Raw genomic sequence first — 20,367 nt, 5'->3', positions numbered from 1 at the left:
ATTTTTTTGTAAAAATATAGAAAAATGTTCATTACATTTAACCAGAGTGAAAAACAATTTCAGGAGTTTTTATTTTTATTTTTGTCAAAATAACGGTGTAAAAATTAAATATATTTAGCTTTTTGTAGCTATCACAGGACATTATCAAATGTCTTTTTTTTTTTAAACATATTTAGCTTCTTTTTAAATTTTTTTTTTCTTTTTTTCTTTTGGTATCACAGAAGTCAAAGAAAATCCCAAAATATTTCCAGATGTTCGTGCCGGAGCCACAGATGTTCTGGTGCATTTTGGTTCAAATATTACTGAAGAAAGTTAAGAGAAAAATCCACACACACATAAATATATATAAATACGGCTACAACTACTGATTATTTACACTGTCAATTAAAAGGCTGACTGTTTTCTCTTTGTGGAACTTTGAGAGACTGAGAAAAATAGAGAAAAAGTCGATTACATTTAACCAGTTTTGTTTTGTCAAAATAATCATCTATAAATAAATATATTTAGATTTTATAGCTATCACAGAACGTTATCCACTTATTTTGTCAAAACAATGATCTAAAAATTTTCCATATTTAGCTTGTTTTTTGGGGGGTTTTTTGGCTGTCACAAAAGCAAAAAAAATAAAAATCAATAAATATTTCCATATTTTTGTGCTGGAGCCAGAGATTGTTTTGGTACATTTTGGTTCAAAAGTTATTCAAAAACTGATGCTGATAAATATTCAGACCGACTGCTAATAATGAACTGATAAAAAATAAATAAATTATGTTTTTTTTTAGCTATCACAGAAGTCAAAGTCAATCAATAAATATTTCCATATTCCTCTGCAGGAGACGCTCTGGTACACTCTGGTTCAAAAATGGCTCCAGAAAAATTGATGCCGATTAATTTTCTGCCCAATTAATTTGCTAATCAGACAATCAACTGACTGAAACACGACAGACTCTCGTCGCACGCTGAGAAAAAACCACAGAAACCCGCCGGCAGCGCCTCCAGAGACGAGGCAGATCTGCCACGCGGTGATAACAGGGGCGTGGACGCGCACACGCCAGCATTACATCACCGACATCAACCGCCGTCCCGTCACGTGTGAAAAACAGAAACAGCAGCAGAGAGACGGAGTGAGAAGCCCTGAAACATGTTTCTATCTAAATATGCAGACGATTTAAACGATAACAGAACGCGAGAAGAAGAGGAGCAGAAAATAGCCACGATCACCTTAAAGCACTCCTCCTCTGTGGCACCGGATCACACACAGCAGCACATGTCTGCTGAATGTAGCAGCAGCAGCAGCAGCCCACACACTTTAGGCTGACATTTAAATGCAAATGGGCAGGAATGCTGTAATCTCGCAGCCACTTTCTCTGTCGTGAGGCAAAGGGTTAAAAAGTCGGAGAAGATGTGGGACACTGTGGCACGGACGGGTCAAAACAAATTAGGAAAGAATGAAGTGCAGAAAGACGCCGAGAGACAGACGGAGGAAGTGCATGAAAGCACCTGTCGGGTCACCGTCCTCCCTCCCCGTCTTGGCATAGTTTCATTAAACTCATGATATGCTCTGACCGTGAAAGTGAAGAGGGAAGGATGCTGTTGTGGTGCCGTAAAGCTGGAAGAGGCTGTTTTCTGGTCCGATAAGCTTCATACAGCAGGTTCTCGTGGAAGTTCTGTGGGTCTCTGCATGACGTTTATTCCTAAAGAAACCATGAAAGCTACACATCCATCAGGTTATTATCATATTTAGTCATATTTATCTTTCTGGCAGCAAAGTTAAAGTGTGTGAGGTAGTCTAGCCATTAAACCTTTAAAGGACAGGTGACATTTTAACACGTAGCTTCTGCAATTTGGATCAAAATCTGTTTATTTAATCATTGAGGCTCATCGTTATTGTCTGACAAATGTTCACGATCATCTCAAAGCTCCCATATTGAGTCCTTTCCAGCAAAGGCATGAAAGCTTCACATGTTCCTAGAATGCGTCTTTCACTTTGAAAATCCTGCAAAGGCGCTTCGTCTTTAGCCATGACTGTGTCGTTACTGGTTATAACCCAAAGAGTCTGCAGCTTTAAACGCAGCCGAGGTGCTTCTGTCCACGTCTGCTTCAGGAAGAAGACTCTCTCTGCATCTGTGACTGACAGTACAGGACTTATTGATGCTAACTTGTATTACTAAAGTCACAGCACAGACCTTGTTGTTAACTCATGTTTGTCTCACAGTGCTACGCTTACAGACTGGATCATCGGAAACAGCTTTAATAAGGCTGCTGGTTCAAATTCAGTCTTAATGGTTTTAGTCGCTATTTCATTTGGTTTTGCTGTCTAACAACAGAAACTGTCAAATCTGTGAATGACAGCAGCTTTATTTGGACTTTCTGCTGTATTAAAATGCAGCATTTGTGAGCCCAGAGAGCAGGAGGGAAGCCAGCAGACACAGTAAACACTGAATCCCTGAACCACAGCGTTCATGACGACACAGGAACCCGCCCAGTCCTTATTCTGGTGTCCCATCCATGGGCAGCTATGGAGTAATCGTGCTTGTGTTTTTTGGGGGTTCTTTTTGTCTGTTTACAGTCCAGTGCTTTACAGGAGAGGAGTTTGAAGCTGAAACCTCATCTATGACCTCGCTACGGTCCTTTATCGGAGTGATTAGGTGTCGGGGTCAATACTTGCATTGGTGACGCTACAGCAGTCAAAGGTTTCATTTCCCCAAAACAGCTCCGTATGACTAAAGACATGCGTTTAGTTTGCTAACTTAGAAAGACATTGGAGGCCTACCAGCTGGTGATGTAACATATGACCTTGAGACAAAGGTCAAGGTCACACTGGAGGTGTTAACACATTTTAAATCCATTATAACTTGGAAAAGGTGACAGACAAACACAGGGTTTCATATTACAGTCAGACAGGAGCCCATACTGGTGATGTGACATTTGACCTTGGACGAAGGGTCAAGGTCATAAATCTGAGGTGCTTAGCCGTAGGCGTAAATTACAGCAGAACGCTTCGACTCCATGCTAACTACCTGTGCTACGTGACAGACTAAACGGTCCAAAATCATGTCCAGTCTCCCAAAACATACACCGTAGGCGTGGACCCATACAGTGCAGGCACATCAGGAACATCCCCAGAACTCCCAAGCGTTGTGTTAAATCAATGATGTGCCTCCAAAGCTGGTTCGTTGGTTGTGCAATTATTTTTACATTATGGATCATTTTAAGTTCATCCTCGAGTAGGTGAACACAGAATCAGGTGAACATGGATACACTGAGCCACTACGTCCCTCTACTGAAGGCTCTCTAGTTTATTGGTATGAAATCAATCTTAAAGTTGCTACCACAGTCTGTCATGTCGGCATTAAAGCTAACGGTGACGCTAGCCACATTAGCCCTGCAGCGTGCTAACAGTGAGGATTCTCCTGTTGTTGTGATTACGTCGGCATCAGCAATAATCGACAGGACCTTTAGCTCCTCAGACGCTGGGAGTGCATGAAGACTCTTGTGTTCACTCGTGCAGCCAGCTGCAGGTCATTCAGAACGGCTGAGCGTGGAAGCAGCACGCAGTCAGATGCTAATTTTTAGCTGGATGACAACTAGTTCCTCAGTTTCTACTCGGAAGCTGCAAAGCTGGAGGACATCTACTGATGCCGGCTTGGTAGATGTAAGCGTCGCCATTTTTTCACAGCTTCAATTTTGCACCTCCAAGTTTTTCAGACATACAAAACAACAAACAGGAATTTCACCGTACGGGACCTTCACATCCGTCACGTTCATCTGTGCTCAGCGGCAGTTCAGCCTCGAGCTGCAACACCCTGTGCAACATGTCTGCTCTGAGACTATTTACAGCTTCCAGCAGGCAGCCTGGCAGTTTAGCTGCAGGCATCTTCAGCAGGCGACAACAGACATCAGCATCAGACAATTAGGTCGGCATGACAAACAGTTTAACGAGCGGCTAATCAGCGAGTTCTGTTTCAGCATCTTTGTTTTGCTCTCGCTCGCTGTAATTATAACTCAAGGAGGTGAAGAAACGTTTTCCTGGATTTTGTTCCTTGAGATTTCTGGTAAAGCAGCATGTTGTCCCTGTTAATTAAAAGCATTAATTAAAGTTCTGAAATAGGTTTCTGTCTCCCTGAAGCAGAACAAACATCATGAGGAGCCGTGAAAAGTAGACGAGGAAACAATGACAGAGTGTCAGTCATGTGGGTTGACTTGAGTTCATCTTGCTGAATTTTAAAAAGCATTTTTTCTCTGTGCTAATTACTTACACAGGACTGTGGAGCCACGTGACAGCAGAACGTATACTGAGTCATAAACTGAAACTTGTGGAAAGTCTCGCTCTAGACGTCCACAGTCCGTCCTTCCTTGTTGCTCTCGCCTGCCTGGTTTCTGCCACCTATTGACTTTAATATTAAATCAAGCTGCTGAAGTTTGCTTTTCATGCAAATAGTTCTTTTTTGAAACGCTCTCTCGCCAGGTGCTGGACGAGGAGATCGTTACGGCTGGTGCAGATGGAGCAGTTAGCTTAAAGGGACTCTGTTTAAGGACAAAACCTGCCTCCCAGCACTTCTGACGTTAACATGTTGAATCCTGTTTGTCTTAATAAAGTGTCGGTTATATCTTGGATGGGGCCAGTTGCCAGGCAACCAGCAGACACTTTATCAATCCGGCAAAGAAATAATATAGCATATAAGCCCCTTTTAGAAATGGCCAAAATGTAAGTTTTTCAGGCCTGATTCATTTACACGTGAGCTGCAGAGGTGCTGGTGGGCAGATTTAGTTATTTTTGAACCAGAGCTTGTGTTGCTGGCTTCATGTTTACTGTGCCTCCATCTCCAGATGACTACAGCTGTCTCACAGTGATGCTAAATGCATGATAAACAACAGAGGTTCACGTCTGAACTCTTGACCCGCGGCGTCCATTAAAGCATAATTCTTGTCACCGTGCAGACAGACTGCAGCTCTGTGGACGCTGTGGAGTACAGTATGAAAACTTGACCCATGACGAATTCAACATATCAGTTTTCCAATCTGATCGTGTTGCTCCTACTTTGCAGCCACTCAGAGTCTCTGGTCTCTTTCTTTTACCGGCCTGTGAGTTATAATCTGAGGAAACACTCAAACAGCAGGTAGTGCACGTCTCCAACGCTGCAGCAGAGCAGGAGACTCTGTAAACAGAGCTCAGCGGGTCGGTCCTGGTGGAGCAGCGCTGGACACACAAACTCAAACAGCCAGCCTTCGTATCGCAGAGCCGTTACGCAACACAGCACAACACCAGTGGGAAAAAAAACTCGTGAAATCTCTGGCCGGTCCTCATGTTCTCTCTGCTTTTCTTCCTGTCCTCCACATCCTGCAGAGCTTCTCTTTATGTTGTCCCTCGGTTTCCCCAAGGTTCACCCCCGCTCCTATCCCGCTTTCCTTCGTTTCCAATTTTACAAGCTCCAAATCCCTCTCTGCTTCCCTGCAGCTGCCTATCAAGCCCTTTTTTTTTTTCTCCCTCTCTCGGCTCGCTGTGTCTTTCTCGCCCACTGTGAACTGGCCAGATCTGCTCTTTTGGTTTTTTTCCTCTCTGATTGAGCAACACTCGAAGCAGCTGCATGTGGGGCAGAAAAACACACATAAACACAGTTTGAGGGTGAAGCCGTCATGGCCAGAAAGTCTGAGGCGCAGCAATTTACTTAATTTGGTAAAGCCCTTCAAAATGATTCTCATGTGGGTTTTTTTTTTCCTCACGCAGACGCAGGCTTCATGTGTCTGCAAAAGAATAATCGAATCTGCACGATGGATCTGAATGCCTGCATGTCTGTATGTTTGTGTCACCTGATTTTTTTTAAAAAGTTACCCGGCATGTTTGGGATGCTCCTCCGCCGTGTGAGCCGACAGATGGAACTGGCTGCACTGGTTCCACTGCTGTCTCCGTGGCAACCGGTTGTCAACCATGACATCAGCAAAAAAAAAAAAGTCCCATGTGTTGCTGTTTGTTTGCACCTCGTGTCATGCGGCCTCGGCTCCCGTTCAGAGCTCCGATTTAAACTAGATTTCGTCGGTATCACAGATAAACTCTCCTTTAGAAAAACAATCCCTCAGTCAAAACGTCGTATTTTTCTGCTTTTTTTAAATTAATTTTTTAAATTAACCTTGCATGCACGCAAGTCGAGATTAACTACTTCGAAAAGCATCCAATTAAAGAGAGCCATTTATCCTTTTTAAAGCACAAATACATAACTCAATTAAAACACAATCAATAATAATAAGAGCAGTTACTGCCAGGAAACAGAGTCTAATTATATATTTACTACATGCACGTGGCTTCCATTTTTTTCTCTCGATTTCTTCGGAAAGCGTCAAATGCGCATCAGCTGAGTGGCTCGAGCGGCTAAATGCCTTTCGTTACCGCGGCGACGGCTATAAACTAAACAAAAACAGGCCACTCGTTCCACCGTGAGCGTGGATCCTGTTTGATTAAAAGACTCGCTGGTTTTGTCAGCCAACCAGCAAACGAACAAAACCCAAAGCCAACAACTTCACTTTTTTTTTTTTTTTTCTCCCACTAAATATTTTATAGTTTCCAGCTGATTTTTTTTTTTTTTTTTTAAAGCCTGTATGCGGGCGATAAATATGGATGCACTGAACATGAAATCACGCTAAACATGTCAGTTTCCCCACCAGCTGACCAACCAAAGAATGCGTGGAAATCAGGCGGCACATGCTTTCTCTGCAGCGCCATGTGGAGCCGGTTATCCGCACTGTCATGCTATAGCGTTATTTATAATGTCAGCGTGATTTTGCAGAGGAGAGGTGGAACATAGGCACAGGCATTAAATTCTGGTGCAAATTTGGACCGTTTTTTGGGGTAAAATTGTGAGATTGTTCATTGGCCTTGGCGGAGGACGCTCTTTCCGTGAGGAGCCACTCCAGTTATTTTTATGGAGCTAGAACGTTTTCCAAGCGAACGTTACGTGTTGATCACTTGGAGGCTCGCGACAGAAAACCACACTTGGACAAGCCACTCGTCGAAACAACTGCTACAGGAACACATCCTCCAACTCCGTCGACGTTTCATGTCAGTGTTTTCAGCCGTTTCGAACAATTTATGGTAATTTCTGCACAGCGAGTGCTGCTGGAAAACGGGCCGTCGACTCCGGTAGAATTTTTCCAAGCTGAGAAATAACAATAACAAACTGGGATACAGTTTTGTAGGTCATGGAAGAACCCTGGTCGAGTTATGGAAAGTCATAAAAAAAATTATGCCATGGAACAAAAAAAAAACTGATGCATGTCCTTTTAGCTTAACTGCAGATTGGATTTTTCCCTCAAAATGCTTTGACGCGACGCTCTCTTGTCCGTTTCACCGTTTTCCACATAAAGTTTTCTTTCACTTTACACATTATTTGTAGCTGCAGCAGATCTAACTGTAGCCTCTTTGTTTGTCGAATGGGCTGTTTCTCAGTAACGGTGGAGGCTTTTGAAGGACGAACTGAATATAAATTGTGTATGTTAATACTTTAAGTCATGCTTCAGACCACGGTGAATTCAATTCAGCAGGAAAAAACAGCTTTCTTCTGACTTAGAGCTCGAAGGCAGCCTGACTGGGGATATAGGTTTACCATAATCTGCTAAAGGAAGCATGTAAGAGCTTCGTTCACAAAAGACCTCACGTGCACACACACACACACACACACACACACACACACACACACTGGATTTACGGCTCCTTTGTAGCACACCAGGGTCAAGTATAACGGCGCACACACATGCGTCGCGTGCCCAAACATACTTGGTCGCATTGTGCGCCAACAGTGAGCCAGTGATCCTTGGCTGTGAAAGGGTTAACAGCGGTCATGATCCATCCATCTCAGTAGGCCACCGCTCAATTATTCAGCACGCCGCGATCTAATTTCATCACCTGCCAACGCCGCTGCCAGCAGTCGCTTAAGGCAAGGTGCACAAGCGTCTGCGTGCACGAATTAAACCGCGATACGTCAAACACGATGCACAGATACAAACACAGCTTGGGCCACGTTTAGAATAAAAACTCAGCTTCTTTTATCGACCGTCATCATCCTGCCTCGTAGACTCAATGATCCAGAACATATGCAGTTTGGTTTGCACGTCTTTCAGAAACAGAAAGTTAGTCTACAACTAAATGTAATGTTCTATAAACGTGGGGCAAAAGAGGCCAAACATTTATAATGAGATGTAGAAAAACAGACTTATTTACTGATGAGGTAGATAAGAAGACAAACTCTGTTGGTCTGGTGAATATCCGGCTACAGCTGTTGGCATAAAGACTGGAAACAGGGGAAACGGCTCGGCCGGCGCTGCTCAGCGGTATCAGAATACCGGCACCTCTACGGCTCACCAAATGACATGTTATGTCTTCTTCCATTTCTGCATAGACGAAGAAAGAAAGCAGCATCCTAGACTGTGTGTCAAGACGAACGGACGCCACTCGTAGGTTTCCTAAGCTCAGTGTGGTGGATGCTGCCATCGCCATCTTGGCAGAGCCTGACTCCACATAACTCCCCAAAAAAGGTGAACCTGGTGAGCTGGTCGTTGTAAACATCTCTGGTCCATGGATCCTTCTGTCACTGAAGGCAGCCACGCAATTAATTCTGCATAATTTTAGGCCTTTTTAAACGGGGGAGTTTTATAAAATATAATAAAAAATTCATCCCAGTACAGTTGTCCAATGTGATGGGATTACAAACAGCACTTCACTCTATTCAGGTGTCATTTTACGACATCAAAATGGTTAAAATACAGAATAGAATATAATAGAATTCCTTTATTGTCACGGCATTAAATTAAGCAGCAATCCCGTCGGTACGTTCACGCAAACATCTTGGACATATTTTAAGAAATGTGCAAATTAAAAATAAAACATCGGAAAAAAAGAGGACGCTGAAGTGAATCCATGAAATCTACGTTCTGATATCAAGAAATTGAGTTTATTCACGTGGGTTTTGGTGGCACCAGGCTGAGTTGTAATGAGCAGTGAAGTTACCTGCAGCTGGCTGTGTTTAGTTCTGCTATCAAGTTGGGCATTTTAACATGGAGGTCTATGGAGAGGGACTCGCTTTTGGAGCCTCAAGTGGTCATTTGATGAACTGCGGCTTTTGACACTTGATGTTAGCTTTACTCCGGAGGTTGGAGCTTATGTAGCAGGACTGTTTATTAGTTTGGAAATGACGCCAGGCAGCCAGCAAGAATAAAGTAAATTACTGTTCTCAGCTAAGAAATATTCCAGTATATATAAAATCCCTCCATCTACCTAAAAAAAAATGGTAAAGTGACATTGATATGCTTCTGTTTTTATACAGTTTAAACAAGCAAGGTAGTCTATGTGTATTAGTTATGCTTGGACAGGTGTTTCTCATTCTTTCTTATCTTTTTGTTTACCAGCTGTAGCTTTATATTAAACAGGCATTTCCCCAAAATTCAATTTAAAGCTGCTGCCCCGATCGAGTGACGTTACAGATCGAGCTAAAGAAAACATGCGCCGTTTAATTTTTCACAATCAATCCAACCACGGCGTCGAACACAAGCCTTGTGTGCACCGGGTTCTCTCCCCCACATGTACTCACAGAAACTGAACCCAAACAAAAAGCCGATTGTGGCAGGAAACTGATGGAATTCATGGGATGGCACTCGTCCCTTCCACTGCACATCCTCTCGGCGGGCTACGCCAGGGTCAGTACACGAGTGTGCGTCGGTGCAAATAAAACATGCGGTGGGTGTGAAACGCTCCTCGTTGCTTCGTTATAGAAAATGATTGGTTGCGGGATTTTCCACATGAGCTTGTTGTGAGCGAGCTACATGCATGTGCCTGGAACAAAACATGGGATTCTGTGTTTTCCCAGCAGTTCCTGCCGCTGCTCCTCCCACGGGGGGGACTCTGTTTTGCAAAAAAAAAAAAAATGTTGAATGCTGATAAGTGAAAGTTTTCCTGATGACAAGCTAATTTGCTGACAAAAGGGGAAAACTGTAAATGTTCTCTCTCGTCAAAATATTTTTCCTGAGTTTCAACACCCGCAGTTCAAACAAACACGGCGGCCGCACGTCATCCGATGATCTGAGGTTGACTTCAGGCGTCTCAAAGCTTAAAATCTTTACATTACTTGGTGCTTCTGTCCAGATTTGACGTGGAGCAGACCGACACAGTTGAGCCTAAAGAGATCAAACCCACATCAGAAGAAATAAAAGCACATCTAAAGTGTCTTAAACGCACACGGCGTCAAGGACACGGCGTTGAGGAGATGGCAGCGGCCCCGGGGGGTGATTAGTGGGGTGCGGACAGGCGTGGAGAGGCAGTCGGAGGTTAGATTGGCAGACACTTGCGTCTCCCCCACATAATGACTCCCAGCTGTGCTACTCTCACTGTTTACGTTAGAGGAGTTCCACTGCGAGCTCCTTCTCCTCGCCGTCGTCTCTCTTTCTGATCCTTCTCCCGTCTCTTTCTCTTTCTATTTATCTGTTTGTCCGTCTGCTGTGTTTTCTCGACGTACTCCTGACTCGTCCGTCTCCAGCTCTGCTTCCCAACCCGCTCGCTGCATCTCATTTTCAATCCCTCCCACGCACTTTCTCCTTCCTCCTCTCCCTCCTTCTGCAGTTTTCGATTTTATTTTCCCTCTCCTTCACCCAGATCCCCGGGTACATGCGATTTTAAATACATTTTTTCTCTCCCTTGGAGGATCCACCCCTGCTGCCCGGCCCGGCCGATGCTTCCTGGTCTGAATTGTTCCGTTGTTCTGTCGGCAGGCTGCCAAGAATTCTCTGCCTGATATGAAATGATATGTTGCCGTCTGTGTTATTTTTTGAGGCTTGGTGATTATTTTTAAAACATGCATTTGCAATAAACGTACAGGAAGGGGGAGATGGAGTCCAGGGAAATGAATGATAAGTCATCAACCCTCATCTCCTGTCAGCACACACCGCTACCTTTGTCTCTCCTCCTCACCCTGCCCACATGCTCCATATGTATTTTTAGCCGGCACAAGCTGGACCGTCGTGTTAGCTTCGCATATGCGGTGGAAACAATCTCACGTTGCGTAATAAGACTGGAGACCCGTCCGTGTGCACACAACCTGAGCGATGCTCTCCTGCGGGTCACCCAACACCCACTTTGCCTGCCTGGTCCGAGGCTACGGCGCTGACCACCAAACACCATCCCCTCCCCGCGCCACATTTCTTCCCGAGTGTGTAGGTGGTAGAAAATCAGCGCGATCACACTGCGGAGCTCAATTATACAGGTTCTATAAATGTCTTCACCCAGCCTGCAAATGACAGATTCACTCCAGAATGAAACGCTCTCTCTGTTATCGTCAGACGGCTGAACGATGCCACAAAATAACGGAAAGCTGATGAGCAGCAGCGAGTGGTTTACAACTGTTCACGGTGTAGCTCCAAAATAATTATTGGTGATTATTTTACCAGTAATTTGGTAAAATCGCAGCCCTTATTATCATCAGTGCATGAGAGCAGCAGCCCACCCACATGTATCTGTGCACAGCGTTCGTCCTGCAGCCTCGAAAGGTGCTCGTTGACCAAAAAGTGACTCAGATACCCGCCTCTGGAAACCATCGCAGGCTCTGCAGGAAGCAGCGTGTCACTCTGACATGCACCATCTTTTTACATATGCTGCTCCATTTAAAGACCTCCTCCGATGAAAATCAAGTTTTCTACCTTGTTAGCATGCCCAGATGGTGGGTTTTTTTCATACGCGAGAAGACAAATCATGAGCCAAATAAGCAGTCACCACCAAGGCTGAGCGGTTCCAGCTTGAAACTACCGATAACAGTCAGACTTACAGGGTCTCGTACAGAACGAACCTAACGAGCTGGTCCTGCAGAGACGGGCTTTCTGTGTCGTTATTCTTCGTTAGAATTGGTTTCGAACACGTGTGGCTGAATTACTCCAATATTACAAGTTGCTGCTGTGTAATCGTAGATGTGCACATTCTGGAGGAGGCGACGGTGCAGAGTTACATGTGAGCCATTAAAGGCAGGAAGGGATTGTTTTCATGGGAAATAACTTAGAACTATGTAGCTTTGACACACAGAGATTAGTTTTTAGGGGTTTAATCAATGCTCAGAAAGGGCAATTCAAATACCAGTGTTGTTGTGTTTCTGCTCTATTAACCAGACCAGCTGATCTCACATTTACATACAGTTTTATTGCAGAACTGTTCTCCAACGTTCGCTGAACTTTACATTCAACAAATTAGTATTTGAAGCCCATCCATCCATCCATTTTCTATACACCGCTTAATCCTCACTAGGGTCATGGGGGGCTGGAGTCTATCCCAGTTGACTCAGGGTGAAGGCAGGTTCACCTGGACAGGTAACCAGTCTATCACAGGGCTACACTTAGAGACAGACAACCAAGCACACTCACATTCACACCTACGGACAATTTAGAATCACCAATTAACCTCAACATGTTTTTGGACCTTGTGGGAGGAAGCCGGAGAACCCGGAGAGAACCCACGCTGCACGGGGAGAACATGGAGACTCCACGCAGAAAGATTCCGGTGCCCCCACCGGGACGTGAACCGGCGTCCTTCTTGCTGCGAGGCTACCAACTGCGCCACCTTGCAGCCCGTATTTGAAGCCCTTTTTGGGAAAATAAAAACCAAATATTGATAAACTGATTAATCAGCCGATGAAAGACCATTTTGAGGTAATCCGGAGCTAACAGCGGCTACGCTAGCTACAGTAGAAAAGTGATTTTCCACAGATCACATCATCTAGCTGTGCTACCTGCACATGAACATACAGCGTGAAGTCACACAGTACGCAAACCACGATGCAAGAGATGCTGCTCATCTACAGATTCATGTGTTTGTTTGGTGAACTAAAGCTGTGTCTAATCTTCATTCAGTCATAAGTTTGTTTGTTTTTCTCACCTGTAGATATTTCCACAGCGAGCACTGTGCTGAGCTCATTTAAGCTCATTTAAGCTCAGTTTAGTGTCTGATTTGTTAGTATATTATGAAAAATGTTGGCATCAGCCAGTGAAAAGTCCACATCAGATGGTCGCTAATTCTTACAAAAGCTGATCATGTACCGTTCTACAGTTTGTGATGTGAATGTATCTGTAAAACCCAGTTTACTTTAAACCCGTGGAGCCCACTAAGTCTAAGTGTGTTGCTCTGGAATATTTCCTCCCAGTAATATTTGCATTTCTTCGGCTGAGCTGCATCAGGATACTTTAACACCTCTGCTGTGACTATGAGTGTATCCGTGACTCGTTGGTCTGTGACGGGTGTTACGTTGACCAGCTCCTGTCTGCATGCAGTGGGTTGACGCTCTGCGCTAACTTAGCATTTCCACAAACACAGCTTCACCAGATGATACGACGTGGAAGCTCAGCCTTTTAATATGAGCAAATAAGTGCTTCATGTGTCACATCATCTCGCTTTGTATGTTTCTAATAATGAGACTGGACCAAAACACCGGCTGTCCACACAGAAGAAGAAGTAACACGTGACCTTTACCAGGCTCTGTATAAACCTCACTGAGAGGGAAAAGCAAAACAGCATCATGACTTCTGCACGGCATTCGAAAACAAACACACAAACCTTCCTCTGACTCTCTTCTAGGAGGCTGTTATCCAGGTCGAAGCTCAGAACCAGGCCCAGTCTCAGCCCCGCGACCCGGCCGAGCTCGCCCCACGCCTGTGCCACCTGGTTCGGTCGGACACGGGCTACGGCTTCAACCTCCACAGCGACCGGTCGCGGCCCGGACAGTACATCCGCTCCCTGGACCCGGGGTCGCCTGCAGACCACGCCGGGCTCCGACCGCAGGACAGACTCATCGAGGTAGGAACAGAGTGTGAGGGCATAATACGATCTGATGTGATAATCCTGCAGTAAAGTCTAGATCTCCAAAGCCAGTGAAGTCCAGTGTTGTTGACACTGACAGCGAGGTGTTGATGTAGCTCTTGAAATCCATTGGAGGCTGTAACTTGTGGCGGTGCACGTTGGACCTTTTTTTTATTTTGTTTTGTGTATTAGTGATGTCAAATACACATGCATTATACAGATATGAACAGAATTTCAGTTTTTTCTCCAAAGTGGAAGTGAAATGGCTAAAATATTAGACAACCATTAAAGAAAAAGCTCATTTTGTTTGATATATTTCAGTCAGTTAAACTTACCGATATAAATTACAGTCATGACTCGATAATCTGACCCTTAACAATCTGAAAACTTTGCTATCCGACAACTTTTTAGGAAAAACAAATGAAACCCACTAAAAACAGCCTTAACATACCGACAGCCTTGGATTGTGACTCCGACATGACATTTAATGTCACCAATCAGGATGACGGCGTATTATCTGACTGAACAATCCCACAGATTGGCTACGTTCACACTGCAGGACTTGATGCTCAATGAGGATTTCTTTGTGAGTTCCTTCACGTTTCCAGTTCAATGCGACTTGTATGTGATCTGCTGTGTGAACTTCATACGACCCAAAAGTGTCCCGCATGCGCAGAAGAGGACACGACGACGTCACACGCAGCGAGCGCGCTCAGTGTTTACGGAAGCAACAACTGTGTCCGCTAACTAAACTAGCATCAGCAGCCAAGTACTGCCTGTGTGTTCTGGACACTTCCACCCCGTCGGAGCGCTGCCCCGGGGTGGAAGTGTTCCTCGACCGTGCTAAATATTCTAATATTCATCATTAACTAGAAACCTGAATATCCAGAGAGCAGAAAGTGCTATTGGGACCAGCCCTACTAGTTATTATAACAACTATGAACATAAATATTAGCAATTAATGAGCCTTCCAGCATCAAGCCCTCCTTGTATCTGGACCTCCGTCTTGACAATCCGACATGAAAGAAGGTTTAGTGTCGGATTATCGAATGTTTTTGTGACGTAAACAAACACAGATAGTTTTGCAACCAGGTGCAGCATTAATAGATCTTTTCTGTATCGATAGATAAAGGCCGTTTTAAGGTCATCTGCATGCGCTGATTTATTATTTTGCAAACAAAAAATGAGTCTGTGTCAGCTTCACCGAAAACGTGCCGTCGCTGGATGCAAGTGAAACCAGTGCACTTTGTAATAATTGGCTCTTCTTAATTGCATATGCACTGCTCACACGCTTATTTTGGTGTTTTAGTGAGAAATGTCAGTGGAAAATTGCAGCGTAGCAAGTCTTCAACCAGCCAAACAAGATTTTAGGGCTCATAAACGTTTGTGTGGGCGTTCCCGGCCTCCGCTGCTGCTCCCAACCAGCCGAGGTCGTAAAACATTAGTCAGATTCGTCGATCGGGACGGTTGTGAGATAGCGAGCGAGTGCAACCGTTAGCTTTAGATAACATAAAACTTCAACCACGATTATTTAACGAGAAGCTAAGGACGTGAAGAAGAGATCCTCCTCTGCAGTGCTGATAAGTTAATGGAATCTGGGTCATAAAAAGGCGAGCAAAAGATGTCCAGACTCAGCAGAACACATACAGGAATGAAAATATCATGAAAAATGCACACAGTCCAGTGATGGAGGGTTAGTCTGGGCCTCCTGCGACCCGTTCATGGAGTTTTTCTGTATCTGTAGCAGGTGTCCTGGTACCAAAAACCCTCCTTGTTCTGCACATGAGCCTCACAACATCTAACCTGTTACCTCCAAACACATCGCTGCCGTGCTTCTCTTCACTGTTTTCTCCGTTGCACATCAACACAGAGCTTCCCACCCTTTTTTCCAACGCAACTGGCAGCTCATCACCGACAGCGTTTGCATAGAAACCGATGCGTCAGATCGAGTTTATTTACACACAAAGCGTGCACCGAAACCAACAAAAATACATTATGTTTTTAAAAATTTCATAAAAACACAATAAAACATTTGTAGCTTTATCACGAGTTGCTATTTAAAATAAAGCTACCGGGGGAGTTGTGACCTGACGCTGCAGCGGGTTTGTCAGGTTTACAACAGTTTATGCAGCCTCTGATCTAGTGCAGATGTGACACCCCCCCCCTCCCTCCCTCCAGATGTGCTAGCACAGCTGTAATTAAAGCGGCGGACGTCACATTCATGTGTCTGTGAGGATAGCAGGACCTGGAGTCTGGACTCGGTCTTCGCTGTGTGTCAGGCAAGTGGGTCAGCTGTAAATCAGTCCGATCTTAAGGATACGTGGTGGAGGAGAGAAGGAAGAAAGCATCGTCTCCTATCAGGACATCAAAGAGAGAACACAGCAGAGGATGAAGATGCAAAATGCTGCAGCAACATCTTCATCATTACAAGCGTTCCCATGACCTCTGTCCTCCCTGGCTGTACGTCAGCCTCCAGACCAGACTCCACAGCAGGGTCTAGCAGAAAGGTTAGGCAGCGACAATTTATTATACCCCAAAATGTAAAGGAACATCCTGCTGGTTTTCCATGTTTCTACGCTATTTATGCATCAAGGTTTGATTGATTTCACTGTTTTCAAAGCAGTTTGTGTACAAAAAGCTCACAGAGACTTCAAAGTACGCATGCGATATTTTTTTTTTTTCCCCCCGAAAAGCAAAATGAGCGATGTGTGGTTTAGCAGTTAAGCATCTGTGTTGAGAACGCTTTTTAATTGGTGCCTTCAGTGGGAGTCCAACACTCGAGCGGCCTGTTAAAATCTAGAGAAGTTAAATCCACTGCACCAAAGTGCTTTCCAGTAGAGAAATAAAACGCAAGAAGCATTACGAATTAGCCGACCGTGTTATTTGTGGTGTGAATTTACCCGAGTGCTTCCAATATTAGCGATAAAAACCCGACAAAAATGAGAAAAATAACTGTGCATCAAGGCTAGGACCCTACATTAGTATTATTTCTGAAAATTACATTTATTAAAGCTATGATTCTTCAAAAACATGCATAAATTTCCCTGGATTCCCTCATGAGCGAACCATCAAAAGTCAGACGAGGAAGTAGATACAGTTAGCTTAGCTTAGCATCACAACCAGAAACAGCCAGCATAACGTCTTGTTCTATTTAAACCAAACTCTGACAATCATAATTTGCCGTTTGACAAGGTTTATGTACTATTTACATACATATAAAGCATCAAAATGAAGCCTGTAGGAGGTTTTTTTCCATGTCAGTGACACATTTATCATCAGAAAACACTGACGCTTCACTGGAACGCTGGACGGTTTGAGAGAGTTTGTGGGAACATCCTGTAGCGGGTCACTGGTGGCAGCAGTGTCCTCTGAGTGGAGACACACTCTCACATATACGTAAACACAAACTGAGTCGGATCGAGACAGCATCAGGCCACATTCAGTTAATTAAAGGAGTTTTACTGCAGAAAAGAAACACATGTTTGCTGTTCGCATGAAGGTTTGGTTGTAATTATGCTTAATTTCCTTTGGGATACTGTAAAATCTTAACATCTTTGTCTCACTGCGTCAGTTATGTTTGGACCAAAAAGTAAAATCTGACCCGGTGTCGGGGCGGTCGGCTGCAGCGTGCATGTGTGTGCAGATAATTACAGCCGCCTCTGACCGTGCATGGAGACGGCGCTTGTGTTATCTGTCAGCAGCTCGTTAGAGAGGTGAACAACCATGACAGATCTGCCTCTGTCCGCCGCCGTCTTTTTCTCTCACCACGCCCCATTACACTCGAGGTGCAGCGGCGGCCGCCATGATGAGAGCTCAGCTTTCTGCCGAAGTTTGGCAGAAGCGCCGACGCTGGTGAACGCCTCGTCAGTCTCGGCTCTGCCGGCTGAGCCTCGGCGCGGCGGCAGAGGTCGCACAAATGTGAACCTCGTGCAGTCGTAGCGCTCGGGGCTGGTTTTGGTGAAAACCCACATCACAGCATCACAGCGATGTGACACCTGCAGGATCATCCGTCTCCCACTCACGTCACGACACAAGACAAACCAAAGGGCTTGTTTTGTTGTGTTTTTTTAGGCCGGAGACACTGAAGCAAACCTGACAAAGCTCAGCCAGAACTTTAGTTGTTAGCCCTGCTGGGATTTGAAGTGTCAGTCAGAGTCCAACACTTTAGTCAGACTAAAATATAACATCAATATAACAACTGCTGGCTTTAAAAGTGATGTCTACAAGCAGCCGTGCCTTCCACAGGTTTTGTTGTGTTTTTTTAGGCCCAAGACACTGAAGAAAACCCTAAAAAGCTCACTCGCAGTTGTTAGCCGTGCTGGGATTGGTGTCAGTCAGCGACTCAAATATAACATCAATATAACAACGACTGGCTGGAAAAAGTGATTTCTACAAGCATCCACGCCCTCCGCAGGATGAATAGTAATCACTCAGATGTGGTGTTTCAGCCAGAGAGTGCTGTGCTTTGTTGAGACGACTCCATAAAACACGATTAGCAAAAGTGCCACTAACTGTCTCCACTGGAAAAATTTACAAAGCGCTCTGGGAACATTAAATTTCCACTAATTCATCCACCGAAAATCAGGTTCTGAATAAATCCGAGGCGACACGGCGGCCATGAATTATGTGTAACAGCGTGTTTAGAGGCGTCAGGTGAAAGCTGGCATCTTCATAGTTTGTTTGGCTTCCAGCAGCTTTCAAAGACAATGACAGCCGAGTGTTTTTCTGTCTTTGGGAAGCTAAACCGGTGACAGGTCACTCACATCTCACGCATCATGTTCAGCGATGCATTTGAAAGTGCTTGTTGTGATCACCCGGTCGGGTTAGACACGTGAAAACACAAATGTGATGGAGAACTTCCGGTGGCTGACGCGATGCATCGAGAGGCTCCCTGAAGGTTCGTCCCCACGAGGAATGAGCTCCTGCACAGGTTCCTGCAGCGTGTCTTAATTAGCCCAGTGGGCAGAGAACAGAGTGTATTGTCTTGTGTGGGACGCTCTGATAATGAAGGCTGTGAAACATGACACAACACCTGCTGTTTGGACAAATACAAAGATGTTTGTTCTCTCTGCATCAAACTGTCTGTCTGTCTGTCTCGCTGATGATCTGTCTGTCATGTGTCCTGGGATGAAATGATGAGGAGAGCTTTGCATCATCCATCTGTTGATCCCACCGCCCTCATGTTTCCTCTCTTTTCCTGTAAAGTCCGTCTCAGAGCACCTGCTCACCTGCAGTCCTGTTTGTCTCTCACAAACCAGCAGATCTTATATTTTCCGTTCCCTTCCTCTGCCCTACTTACTGCACCTGTCTGATCATAAGCAGTGAATTTTAAACAAATTCCCCCTCAGGACACTGACACCTGAAACCTGCGCTATAGCCGGAGCCCAGGAGAGCCATCAATAATTGATTGTGTACCAACACTGAGCTGGCGTGGTGCGCCGCTGCCTGCCGAGCAGCCCGGGTCCAGACAAAGTTGTTGATACACGGCGTCTAGATAAGAGCTGGCAAAAACAGGCTGTTGTGCTTTACCAGTTATGCACAGAGATGAGGCCGACGCTGCTACACAGACGTGTTCGTTTTGTGCACATTTAGAGTTCGCATTGTAAAGCTGCATCCACAGCTGCATGCACATCTGTCCCAGACACGCCTCTCAATCGCTGCTGCAAGAATTCAGAACTCACAACAAGAGTTTGAGTGACATTGTGTAGACTGGGGCCCATCCAAGGCCTGTTGAACTGTGTGTAGTTGGTGTGTAGTTGCATGGCTCCCTCTGCTGGCTGAGTGAGGCAACGCAGGCTCTCACTATGTTGCCTGCAGTACGTCAAGAAAAACAAGGTTAGTTTGGTGTTGAAAATAAACTGAGCTTTGACTTGTGCTTCCATCAAAGAATCATGTCCAAAGGAAGGAATCAAATTAGGTGGTTCTCTAATATATTTATTAGCCACATATTCATCCTTTTGGACAGTTAATGTCAAGAATATAAGGTCTGAGCAGTGATTGTATTTCAGACCAAAGCCTGGATGATTTTGAGCTGTTCGGGGGGCCATTCATGAGAAATTCTGGTTTTACGTTTGTATAGATAAACATAGTGTGTGAGAGTGATGGTGGTCGTTGTTTACTGACTTTCCAACAATGTTTTTCACAAACTAAGCAGCTGCTCAGAATGTAGAGAAAGCTTGACTTTGCACCACCAACCGATCGTGATACGTACTCTGCTACATGTGCTGCAGACGGTACTGAGAGTCTAAACAGTGCTGCAACTGCTGGACAGGACTTTTATCTTCTGCATTATGTTCTATCAAAGAAGGTTTGCCCTTCTGCATCAGCTATGAACATCGTCATAGACACTGAGGTCAGACTAAAGAGTTTCATTTTGCAGATCAGCTGATGTTAATGCTACACACTCATTTGAGCATCTCACATCAGTTACAGTGAGTCAGAACCACAATCTGACCAGATGCTGTGATTAAAATCTGGCGTTATGCGAACACTGTGGCGATGTAATCACATCTTGGTGTGTTCAAATCTACAAAATCTTGCTTTCCCAGTCA

General features: G+C 44.8%; 1 protein-coding gene across 2 annotated transcripts in view; it reads left to right on the top strand.

Annotated features, from left to right (window-relative positions):
* LOC103363457 (Na(+)/H(+) exchange regulatory cofactor NHE-RF2) overlaps positions 1–20,367 on the top strand; it is a 49,530-nt gene that overhangs the window by 11,724 nt on the left and 17,439 nt on the right. For both annotated transcript variants that reach the window (XR_520499.1, XM_008290232.1), the window contains exon 3: positions 13,595–13,813. Coding sequence is in view for 1 of the 2 variants with exons in the window: in XM_008290232.1 (XP_008288454.1) it covers positions 13,595–13,813 (219 nt within the window). In the remaining variant the exon portion in view is untranslated. The remainder of the gene's footprint in view (positions 1–13,594; positions 13,814–20,367) is intronic.

Source organism: Stegastes partitus, unplaced genomic scaffold (assembly GCF_000690725.1).
Source record: "Stegastes partitus isolate 25-593 unplaced genomic scaffold, Stegastes_partitus-1.0.2 Scaffold660, whole genome shotgun sequence".
Classification (NCBI taxonomy): domain Eukaryota; kingdom Metazoa; phylum Chordata; class Actinopteri; family Pomacentridae; genus Stegastes; species Stegastes partitus.
The sequence above is the reverse complement of the archived record's forward strand: the minus strand, read 5'-3'. Positions and strand labels throughout refer to the sequence as shown.